Source organism: Triticum urartu, chromosome 2A (genome assembly GCF_056163025.1).
Source record: "Triticum urartu cultivar PI428250 chromosome 2A, HENAU_Tu73, whole genome shotgun sequence".
NCBI lineage: Eukaryota > Viridiplantae > Streptophyta > Magnoliopsida > Poales > Poaceae > Triticum > Triticum urartu.
Genome location: NC_141874.1, coordinates 760,064,350 through 760,076,190, shown reverse-complemented (window position 1 = coordinate 760,076,190; position 11,841 = coordinate 760,064,350). Strand labels below are relative to the sequence as shown.

At 50.2% G+C, this 11,841-nt stretch overlaps 1 protein-coding gene across 1 annotated transcript; it reads left to right on the top strand.

Moving 5' to 3' along the window:
- Window positions 1–1,407: 1,407 nt before the first annotated feature.
- Window positions 1,408–3,226, top strand: LOC147987949 (uncharacterized). Its single transcript, XM_087542554.1, has 3 exons — window positions 1,408–2,516; window positions 2,621–2,772; window positions 2,814–3,226. The coding sequence occupies exons 1-3, from the start codon at window positions 1,408–1,410 to the stop codon at window positions 3,224–3,226; spliced, it is 1,674 nt and encodes a 557-aa protein (XP_087398680.1).
- Window positions 3,227–11,841: the final 8,615 nt, after the last annotated feature.

Here is an 11,841-nt window from a genome sequence, read left to right as displayed (position 1 = left end):
AGGAATTGAGGGATGAGAGGAAGCACCAAGGAAAGGAGGAGCAAATGAAGTAATACTTGGAGCTCCAAATGACAAAGCTTGACATGGAGGAGGCCGCCAAGAGGAGGAAGCTTGACATCGAAGCCACCAATGCCGACACACAGGCAAAAGAGGTGGCACTAGCAATCATGAGCGTGGAGTTGACCAACATGTCCTCGAAAAGAAGAAGTTGGTTTGAGAGCCGACAAAAGGGGATGTTCGACCGCGATGGCATAAACTAGGGAGGACCCGACCGTGGACTATGGCTGTTATTTCTGAAGGCTGACAAATGTGTCGGCCACTAGGTTTGTTGCCAGTGCAAAAACTTGGGGGTTGTTCATTTTGAAGACTGGCAAGTGTGCCGGCCGCTGGCTTTGTTGCCGGCGTGAAAACTCAAGGAGGAGGGGGGGGGAGGGGGGTTGATCATTCTATAGGCTGGCATATGTATGCCGGCCGCTGGCGCTCTGGCCGGCATGAACTATGTCCGCTGGCATGAACTACAACTGCGATGTTTATTTCATTTGCATAAATGTTTCAGGCAACCGGACGAGATGCGTCCGTGCGTTGGGTACGCGGCCGGCACATCCAGTGAAACGACTGGAGGACGCTCCATTGTCCTACCCAAACGAATGAAATTCGGATAAAACAAACGTCCGTTTGAGCTCGGGTGTTGAAGTTGGCCTAATAGCAGAGAGCAAGCGATACGAGGCAGGTCAGTGTGTGCGTTATTTGCATTCAGAGGAGCAGGCACGGAGGTGTTTCTTCTTGGAATCACCGGCTAGGCCCGTCCATCCATGCTTCTCTGCTTTATCCTTTCTATTTCCCAGAACACGCTCTGCTTCATCCTCACTCGATGCCATGTGAGGCACCTAGTAACTTTATCAACGTACTGCTATTGGCTGAATCTTATTTCGCCAGAAACACCAACACTAATCCTACGATCGATTTAACTTGCTAATGGCTGGCAGCCAAGCGAGGAAGCTTAAAATCCGCAGGAAGCCAGGAAGCTTACTTTTGAGTGGAGGTGTCTATAGCAAAAAGGCACGCACTCGTCAGTGATGAGTTATGTTTCATGGGCTCTCTTCAGAGCAATTCTAGCCGCGTCCTCCCAGGTCATTTTTTAGCGCCGGCGCCCAAAAATCAGCCCAGTTGCGCCTTCAGGATCTCGTTTATCACCGGTTTGGGTCGAAATAATAGCCGGCAAACCCGACCCGAACCCAAGCCCACGGGGGTCGTCTGGGGCCCGGCCGAAGCGAAAAGGCGCGTGGGTCCGCTCTGTCGGCGAGAGAAGACCCTTTTCCCGCCGATCCCTCTGCTTTTCCCCCTCTGTTTCCCTCCATTCCCCCTTTCTCCCGCCATTCTCCTCCCTCTCCCCTTCATCCAGCCGTCATGCCGCCGAAGAAGTACACGGCCCCTTGCGCCGCTACCGATGCCAACGCCGCCCAGCCGAGGCAAAGGAAGCAGAGGGCGCCGCCGTCCAAGCCCCTGGGCATGTCAAACACCGACTGGAAGGCGGAGGTTCAGCGCCGGGAGGCTGTCACCGCCGACCGGCGAAACAGGGCCAACGCCAAGAAGGCCTGGGACAAGGCGGCAGCGGCGGTGGCGGAGCAGGCAAATCACGCGGCGGAACAAGCAGAGGCGTCTCGCTCGGGGATGATGTATCCTCCCGGCGGCCACGGCCCGTACGCTCCCTGGAGCCAGCAGAGCGTCGGGTCGCCGGCTGGCTTCTCGCCGTCGGCACACCCCTGGGGGTGCACGCCCTTGCCCGGCTACGCCGACGGTGACGCGCACGGTGGGTTCAACCCCAACATTACCTTTTCACATGGCCACCCCGCCCAGCGCACGCCCTCACCCGCGTTCTCCGGTGTCCAGTACCCCCCGTACACCTACTCGCCGCCGGCTTACGCATCCTCCCCGACGCCACCTCCGCGCCGTGGCGCGCTGCTCTTCTCACAAGCCTCGTCATCGCATCTCGGCAACCCCAACGCGACGGAGGACGACATGGACGACATCATCACGACCGGCTCGGCCGCCGCCGCCTCCCCCGGGTTCAATGTCCAAGAAGATACAATGGACCTCAACGACGACATGGACGGCAAGCTCGCCTACGGCGAGGAGGAGCCGGAGGAGGAGGAGGAGGAGTCGGCGCCTGCCCCAGCAAGGAAAGGGAAAAAGAAGAAGCGAGCGTCCAGGACCGGCGAGCTGCGCGTTAAGTGGGCATCCAAAGAAGACGAGTGCCTCGCCGAAGCATGGAAGATCATCTGCCTCGACCCGATCACCGCTACGAACCAGCGCGTCGACACGTATTGGGAGCGCATCAAGTCGGAGTTCGATGAGCGCAAGCTGGTCGACCCCTACTTCGTCGGCGTCCACATGCAGCGCGGCTCGAAGGTCATGGAGAATCATTGGGCGCTCATCCAAACGGCGTGCAACAAATGGTATAGGATCGTCGAGGAGATCGCGGCACGCCCGGAGAGCGGCCCAACATCGAGGGTCAGGTATGACGCCGGTCTGTCGCTAGCTTTTTCGCCGTGTGCGTCGCCGACACTTGTTCCTCGGCGCAGATTGTCCGGATGTTCACCATGTATCACTAGGACATCAGCACCGACCAAGATTTCAAGTACCTCCACGTGTTCTCCCAGATCGAGAAGTGCGAGAAGTGGGCAGAAGTCCGGCGCACCCTCGCCAAGGCCAAGGAGACGTACAAGCCGGACGCGCTGACGCCTGGCGCGCGGACGGCAACAAGCGAGCCAAGTTGGCGAAGGACGCCACGCCGGCTACCGCGCGTTTGCAAGAGTCCGTCGAGCATTGCATCGCCGACGCCAAGAGCAGCGCCGCCCAGAGGGAAGAGAAAACCAAGGCGCGATGGTCGGCGTTGATGATGAATAGCGTCGTCAAGTTCGACCTGCTCCGGACCAACGTCGCCGCGAAGAAGAGGAACACCGACCTGGCATTCCTGATGGGGTGGGGGGCGGACATGTCGACGATGGACGAGCAGGTCAAGGCGTGGTACCTGGCGGAGCGTGGCCTCATCCTGAACCAGATGCCGTCGACGGCGGCGCCAACTCCCACGCCAACCCCAACGCCGCCGCCAAGCCCGAGCGATGATGCCTCCACGACGCCCAGCACAGAAGCAACGCAGACGCCGACCTGCCCGCGCACGTCGACTCCCGCCAGTCCGACGCCGGAGGTCGACGCCACCGTTTGATGCATTACCTATGCGTCCTTTCTTTTGAACGCCGAATTTTCTATTCATCACCGAACTGTGGCAAGGTGATCGCCGGTCGCTGGATTTGTGGCGGAGATCGCCGGACTTGTGGCGTTTTTTGGGTAGTGGGAATTGACAAGTTTGAATTTACGACGCCTTGAGGGCGGCATCTGGGGGCATGGCTGGGACCTAGATCTTCCCCAGGACCTAAAAAGCGCCGGGCGAAGGCCCGAAATAGCGTCGGCCGCTGCGCCGGGGCCGAACGAGTGGAGTTGCTCTTACCTTCTTCCTGGCCGGGGCAACTGCTGAAGTTTTTGTGCACGCCTTTATCTTTCCCTCTTCCTCCTTCCTGCGCGCATTGGTTGGAGCGATTGGATTCCTCACTTTACGCTTTCGTTGAGCAAAACAAGCTACAGTAATGGCACTTGCAGTTAACTAACCTGCATTTGTTTAGGATTTCAGTGCGTGCGATTCACTAGTTTGTTTTGTTGAAAGCAAGATGTATTCTTGTTGTCACCCATCTCAAAAGGATCACTCTTGATTGATCGATCACGCAAATGCAGAGAGCCCAGCAAATACTATATGCATTGTGCCACTACTGCTGGTACACTACGCGTGGTCTCGTGGCTCCTGCTTACTTTGTTCAAGTTCAAACCATGCATGCATGTCGCCATCTGCAAGCCTATGTTCTTGCCCCCAATAAGAAGCTCTTGATCGAGGCGCCAACTGCCTACACCGTGCTGCACTGCACTGCACGGCATTCTTGACCCCAATAACAAGCTCATGCCATATATAGCTGCAATGTCCAGTGACCAGTGAGAGTGCCACGTGGATATATCTATGGAGAGAAAAAACGATCAATCGAACATCAATGCATATGCATATTCTCCATGTGGGGTTGGTCCGACTCAGCTGTGATGCATCATGGTCATGCAGGGAGGAATGGGGATGATGCATTCAGTCAGAGACAGCGCACTCGAACGCATGTGATGGCATGTCGTGATCCACCCGCAATCATGCATGCATGCATCCATCACTCTCACTGATCACTTGCAGACCACCTTGCGAGTTTCTATCTCCCTTGTCCTTCAGAAAAATAAAATAAAATAATTGTCCTTTCTTGGCCGGATGTATCCTTTTTCCTGGCCAAGTCCCTGTTTTTGTTGTCTTTCGTTCCCTTCTTCAGTCGTATCAGTCGGATCTCCCACTCGCCTCGTCACAGTATTCCATCCATTCCTTGCCGGCAAATTTGACAATTTTGATCTTGGGACGAAATCAAATCACGGAATGAACTGCCTGTAAAACTATTTCACAGCACTGACCCTTTTGTGTAGCGCCCGCCACGCAGGCGCCACATCCTACGGTGCAACGCCCAGCTCTGGGGCGTTGCACGCGTGTCCACCATGGCAGCCCTTGGGCCCGCACCCAGTAGTGCAGCGCCTCCGAGCTAGGCGCCACACATGTAATGTGCAGCGCCCGGCCCGTAGGCGCTGCACTGTGACTTATCCAGCGGCTGGGCCCCCCTTCCCCACTCCCCCCACCCCACACACCCCAACCCAAGCTTTGCCCCCTCTCCCACTCTCTCCCCCTCTCAAATCCTCTCCCAAAACTTGCAAATTTGAAGAATTTGTCCGTGGATTTCGAAGTCATACCCTCCCTCAAGGTAATCTTCTCCGATCCCCTTGTTTTGATCCAAGTAATGCTAGTTTGGGAAACCCTAATTTTGTTTGGATCTAGAGATTTGCATGGAGATGTGAGATCTTTGTTTGCCAATTTCCTATGATTAGGCTTTGTTAGTATGTTAGGGTTATTCTTATGGGTGTTCTTATGTTGGTGCTAGGGTTATGGTTAGGGTTAGGGTTATTGTTAGGGTTATGGTTAGGGTTAGGGTTATGGTTAGGGTTAGGGTTGTTGTTTGATATATATATATATTAGGGTTTGTATTCCGTGTTAATCCTTAAATTAGTACTCATGGAAGCAATGTTACGTTGTGTTTTTTCAATGCTTATAGGGATGGGAAGAACATGTGTGTTTGTTCATCATGGGGACAAAGACGCCTTCTTGAAAGGCAATATTGAACCGGATCCGGATGAGCTAGATATGGTGTTTGATAGTAGTCCTAGCTATGCGGAGCTCTTGCAACAAGTGAGAAAAGATTTGAATTGGATGGACCCTAGTGATATCGTTGAGTTGGAGGGAAGGCATAATGTAGGTTTTGGAATGCACATCCGTTGGAAGACAATGCGTATCAACTCGGAGCAACGTTGGGTTGCATACAAGGAAACGGTGGCCGATTCACTTGACAAGGCTCTTGAGTTATTTGCAACGAAGAAGGTTGATTCAAATTTGCATTTGGACTTGAACCGGAAACCCTCCCCTTTGGTTGCTAGTAGCCCCCCACCCTTGAAGCGAGATGAAATTGTTGAACCTCTTTTGACCCAAGAAGTGAGGCCAACATTGAGCCCGTTTACAAACAACCAAGATGAAGCTTTGCAAGAGGAAAATGATGAGTATGCAGACGATGACAATGAAGTTGATCTCCATGACAACAATGTGGGTGATCTTGACAAATATCATTTGCAAGAGACAATGGACCATTCCATCCCTTTTTCCCGTGCATATGCATCGGATTCGGATGACAAAGGTCCCGATGAACAAGTTGATGAGACGGGGTTCACGGTGAAGGAGGCCGAAGCTTTCGAGAAGGTATTCGGTCGGGATCACAAGACACCATTGTTCAAGGATGTTAGTCTCGCGGATGAAGCCGTTGTGGATGGTGGCAAATCTATATCTCTTGGGGTTAGGCCAAGCTCTCATTGTGATTTGGGAGACGACAAGAACTAGATTGCTAAAGGGTGTAAGTTCGAAACCTTCTTGGAATTGAAGATGTGGCTCGACAACTACTCGGTTATGCATTATCGTCCACACAAGGTGGTGCATTCGGACGTCAATGTGCGCTACACGGTTGCATGTGCATGTGAAGATGAAATATGTCCGTGGATTGTGCGTGCAAGACCATGGAAAGGAGGTCCCGCTTGGCACGTAGTGAGTTGTGTGCCAACTCACATGTGCCGAGGCAAAAGGGTGGATGGCAAGATTGTGTCCCAAGACCACAGACAACTCACGTCCGAGTTCATCGCTTACAGGCTCTCCAACTCAATATCCACACTTCCAACAATGAGCGTCCAACATGTCATTGACCTTGTGAAAGCCATCTTTCATTACAAGGTGAAGTACGGCAAGGCATGGAAGGCGAAGCAAGCCGCATTTAAGATGTTGTATGGTACTTGGGAGGAAGCATACAACCGAATCCCTAGGTTGTTGTTAGCCATGGCCGCCACAAACCTGGGCATGGTTCATGTTGTCGAGCCTCATGGGCACCAAACAACAGTTTATGAAGGAAAGAAAGTCCGAGTATTTGGCCGTGCATTTTGGGCGTTCGATCAATGCGTGAGGGCTTTCGAACACTGTAGGCCGGTCATCGCCATTGATGGCACGTTCTTGACCGGACAATATAAGGGCACCTTGTTGGTTGCGATAGCAAGTGATGCCAATAACCGGGTGTTGCCATTGGCATTTGCTTTGGTTGAGGCGGAGAACAATGACAACTGGGAGTGGGCAAGTACCAAAGTGCTCAGTAATCCACGTGAAAGTAGCACCGGCTGCGACTCTTTCCTTCTTCTTGTTTTCTGCTGCTGGTTCCGGAGGCTCCGGAGGAACCATACCGATAAGGGCATGCATCTGCGCGCGCCACCCATCGGAATCAGTGCTCATACATAGAGAATTCCCATCGATAGGAAGATCGGTGATCATAGCAATATCCTGGAGTGTCACTGTCATCTCCCCGGTCCGTAGATGGAAACTATGTGTCTCCGGCCGCCAATGATCAATAAGCGCGGTGAGTGCTGGAGCATTGTTGGGTGGCGTCGACCGTCTGACCATATGAATGAAAGGGAGAAGTCCTGTCTCCCTTACATACGGTGTGTATCGCTCATCATAGTGCATCCACCCAAGGGTGACCCCGTGAGAACGAAGCTTCAAAGGTGCAAGCTCCTACAAACAAACAATTCATAACATTACATATGGGGCATTTGTGTTTGAAATAAATACGAAATTCATAAAACATGCCACTTTCATTATTACCCGCTGCTCCACCGCCATAGCGTACAACCGGTGTTGTTTGTCCCGGTGATCATCAAGAAGCCAAACCATCCTAACAATTTTGAAAGAAAGCTTTCTTGTCAACACGATTATCTTTTGAATACAAATAAACTAAAGTACGCCTAGTACATACATAATTCAAAGCATATGTATCCAAAGAATTCTTGTCAATACAAATATACAAATATAATTTCAACACAAATAAACTAAGCTAGGCCTACTTCATGCAAGATTTAATACAAATCTCTTTTCCATATAAAAAAACATGTCAACCTTTGTATCCAAACCATATCTTTTCAATAAAATATACTAAACTAGGGTTGCTAAATTAGGTACATGCAAGATTATAATACATGCAACATTCAAATCTAATCTAATCAAACAAGGTTTCTCAAAATCTTCAAAATAACATACATTATATGGATAGAAAGAAGGGGATCGGAGGAGGGTACCTTCTAGGATGGATTGGTGAAGGAATCCACGGACCAAATCGTCAGATCTGATGGATTTGGGAGAGGGGATTGAGAGGGGGAGTGGAGAGGGCCGCCGCCGCGGCTGTTCTGTTCTGTAACTGGCAATGGGGTGGGTGGGGGAGGAGAGGGCCGCCGCGGCGGGATCTAAGTCACAGTGCAGTGCCCGAGCGCTAGGCGCTGCACATTACGTGTGTGGCGCCTAGCTCGGAGGCGCTGCACTGCTGGATGCGGGGCCCAGGGCCGCCACGGTGGACTGGCGTGCAACGCCTCGAGCTAGGCGTTACACCGTAGGGTGTGGCGCCTGCGTGGCGGGCGCTACACAAAAGGGTCAATGCCGTGAAATAGTTTCACGGGCAGTTCATTCTGTGAATCGATTTTGTCCCGAGGTCAAAATTGTTAAATTTGCCTTCCTTGCCGCAGCATGCCCTGGCTTGTCGGTTCACTGGATGAGCAATTCGCCATAGTACTACCGTACTTGCGATAACATGAACAGGACAGGTGTCCCTGCTTTTGGCAAATGACAACACCATGTTGCCGCTTAAGGGAGAAGCAGAGCTTCTCTAGGCGCATCAGGTTTTCCATGATATGTAGTATCATACTAATGCGAGTCAGATCGAGATTGCACTTCATAATTGACATGGCTTGGTTACTTAGAACAAGCAGGTACCGACTAATGATGACAAACCAATGTTCTGGTCAGACGATGAGACCAGATGCGCAAAAGCTGATTAACCATTTTTTTGTAATGGCGCTTTTCACTGACTCATGTCACATCAGGTGGCTACAAGCATCAGAAACACATATCCGGCCTCTGCGGGACTAAAATGCACACATCTATTCAAACCAAACGCAAACATGCAAAGATTTCATGTCGGTAAATAGCATAGTCATACTACAAGACCCAAATGATGCCAAAAACGGAGTAGGGGGAGGGTATATCCGCAGACTATGCCGCCAACCATGTGCAGAGTAAAAGCATCATTGGCCATCTGTTCCAACCGCATATGCATTGCCATAAATGGTTGTTTCCGTTCCTAGTACACTAGTAGATAACTTGTAGTGGCTTTAACATTAAAAACATATCATGTATATACAACCCTTGCTACCAAATAAAGGCTGACATTCCCACACTTATGAGCTGTTGGGGAACGCAGTAATTTCAAAAAATTTCCTACGCACACGCAAGATCATGGTGATGCATAGCAACGAGAGGGGAGAGTGTTGTCTACGTACCCTCGTAGACCGCAACAGAAGCGTTGACGCAACGTAGAGGAAGTAGTCGTACGTCTTCCCGATCCGACCGATCCAAGCACCGTTACTCCGGCACCTCCGAGTTCTTAGCACACGTACAGCTCGATGACGCTCCCCGGGCTCCGATCCAGCAAAGCTTCGGGGATGAGTTCCGTCAGCACAACGGCGTGGTGACGATAATGATGTTCTACCGACGCAGGGCTTCGCCTAAGCACTACAACGATATGATCGAGGTGGAATATGGTGGCAGGGGGCACCGCACACGGCTAAGGAACGATCACGTGGATCAACTTGTGTGTCTAGGGGTGCCCCTGCCCCCGTATATAAAGGATCCAAGGGGGGGGGGTGCGGCCGGCCCTATGGAGGCGCGCAGGAGGAGTCCTACTCCTACCGGGAGTAGGACTCCCCTCCCGTTCCGTGTCCAACTAGGAGAGGTGGAGGGAGAATAGGAAAGGGGGGGCGCCGCCCCTCCCTCCTTGTCCAATTCGGACTAGGGGGAGAGGGGGCGCGCGGCCTGCCCTGGCAGCCCCTTCCTCTTCTCCACATTAGGCCCATGAGGCCCATTAACCCCCCGGGGGGTTCCGGTAACCCCCCGGTGCTCCGGTTTTATCCGATACTTCTCCGGGACGCTTCCGGTGTCCGAATATAGTCATCCAATATATCAATCTTTATGTCTCGACCATTTCGAGACTCCTCGTCATGTCCGTGATCACATCCGGGACTCCGAACTAACTTCGGTACATCAAAATGCATAAACTCATAATAACTGTCATCGTAACGTTAAGCGTGCGGACCCTACGGTTCGAGAACAATGTAGACATGACTAAGACATATCTCCGGTCAATAACCAATAGCGGGACCTGGATGCCCATATTGGCTCCTACATATTCTACGAAGATCTTTATCGGTCAGACTGCATAACAACATACGTTGTTCCCTTTGTCATCGGTATGTTACTTGCCCGAGATTCGATCGTCGGTATCCAATACCTAGTTCAATCTCGCTACCGGCAAGTCTCTTTACTCGTTCCGTAATACATCATCTCGCAACTAACTCATTAGTTGCAATGCTTGCAAGGCTTATGTGATGTGCATTACCGAGAGGTCCCAGAGATACCTCTCCGACAATCGGAGTGACAAATCCTATTCTCGAAATACGCCAACCCAACATCTACCTTTGGGGACACCTGTAGAGCTCCTTTATAATCACCCAGTTACGTTGTGATGTTTGGTAGCACACAAAGTGTTCCTCCGGCAAACGGGATTTGCATAATCTCATAGTCATAGGAACATTTATAAGTCATGAAGAAAGCAATAGCAACATACTAAACGATCGGGTGCTAAGCTAATGGAATGGGTCATGTCAATCAGATCATTCACCTAATGATGTGATCCCGTTAATCAAATAACAACTCTTTGTTCATGGTTAGGAAACATAACCATCTTTGATTAACGAGCTAGTCAAGTAAAGGCATACTAGTGACACTAAGTTTGTCTATGTATTCACACATGTATTATGTTTCCGGTTAATACAATTCTAGCATGAATAATAAACATTTATCATAATATAAGGAAATAAATAATAACTTTATTATTGCCTCTAGGGCATATTTCCTTCAGTCTCCCACTTGCACTAGAGTCAATAATCTAGATTACATAGTAATGATTCTAACACCCATGGAGTCTTGGTGCTGATCATGTTTTGATCGTGGAAGAGGCTTAGTTAATGGGTCTGCAACATTCAGATCCGTATGTATCTTGCAAATCTCTATGTCTCCCACCTGGACTAGACCCCGGATGGAATTGAAGCGTCTCCTGATGTGCTTGGTTCTCTTGTGAAATCTGGATTCCTTTGCCAAGGCAATTGCACTAGTATTGTCACAAAAGATTTTCATTGGACCCGATGCACTAGGTATGACACCTAGATCGGATATGAACTCCTTCATCCAGACTCCTTCATTTGCTGCTTCCGAAGCAGCTATGTACTCTGCTTCACATGTAGATCCCGCTACGACGCTTTGTTTAGAACTGCACCAACTGACAGCTCCACCGTTTAATGTAAACACATATCCGGTCTGCGATTTAGAATCATCCGGATCAGGGTCAAAGCTTGCATCAACGTAACCTTTTACGATGAGCTCTTTGTCACCTCCATATACGAGAAACATATCCTTAGTCCTTTTCAGGTATTTCAGGATGTTCTTGACCGCTGTCCAGTGATCTACTCCTGGATTACTTTGGTACCTCCCTGCTAAGCTTATAGCAAGGCACACATCAGGTCTGGTACACAGCATTGCATATATGATAGAGCCTATGGCTGAAGCATAGGGAACATCTTTCATTTTCTCTCTATCTTCTGCAGTGGTCGGGCATTGAGTCTGACTCAACTTCACACCTTGTAACACAGGCAAGAACCCTTTCTTTGCTTGATCCATTTTGAACTTTTTCAAAATCTTGTCAAGGTATGTGCTTTGTGAAAGTCCAATTAGGCGTCTTGATCTATCTCTATAGATCTTTATGCTTAATATGTAAGCAGCTTCACCGAGGTCTTTCATTGAAAAACTCTTATTCAAGTATCCCTTTATGCTATCCAGAAATTCTATATTATTTTCAATCAGTAATATGTCATCCACATATAATATCAGAAATGCTATAGAGCTCCCACTCACTTTCTTGTAAATACAGGCTTCTCTGAAAGTCTGTATAAAACCAAATGCTTTGATCACACTAT

Coding starts and splice junctions, on each gene's coding strand:
- LOC147987949 (XM_087542554.1), top strand. CDS start 1,408: ATGCCGCCGAAGAAGTACACGGCCCCTTGCGCCGCTACCGATGCCAAC. Junction 2,517..2,620: donor GGCCCAACATCGAGGGTCAG/GTATGACGCCGG, acceptor CTAGGACATCAG/CACCGACCAAGATTTCAAGT. Junction 2,773..2,813: donor GACGGCAACAAGCGAGCCAA/GTTGGCGAAGGA, acceptor CGCGTTTGCAAG/AGTCCGTCGAGCATTGCATC.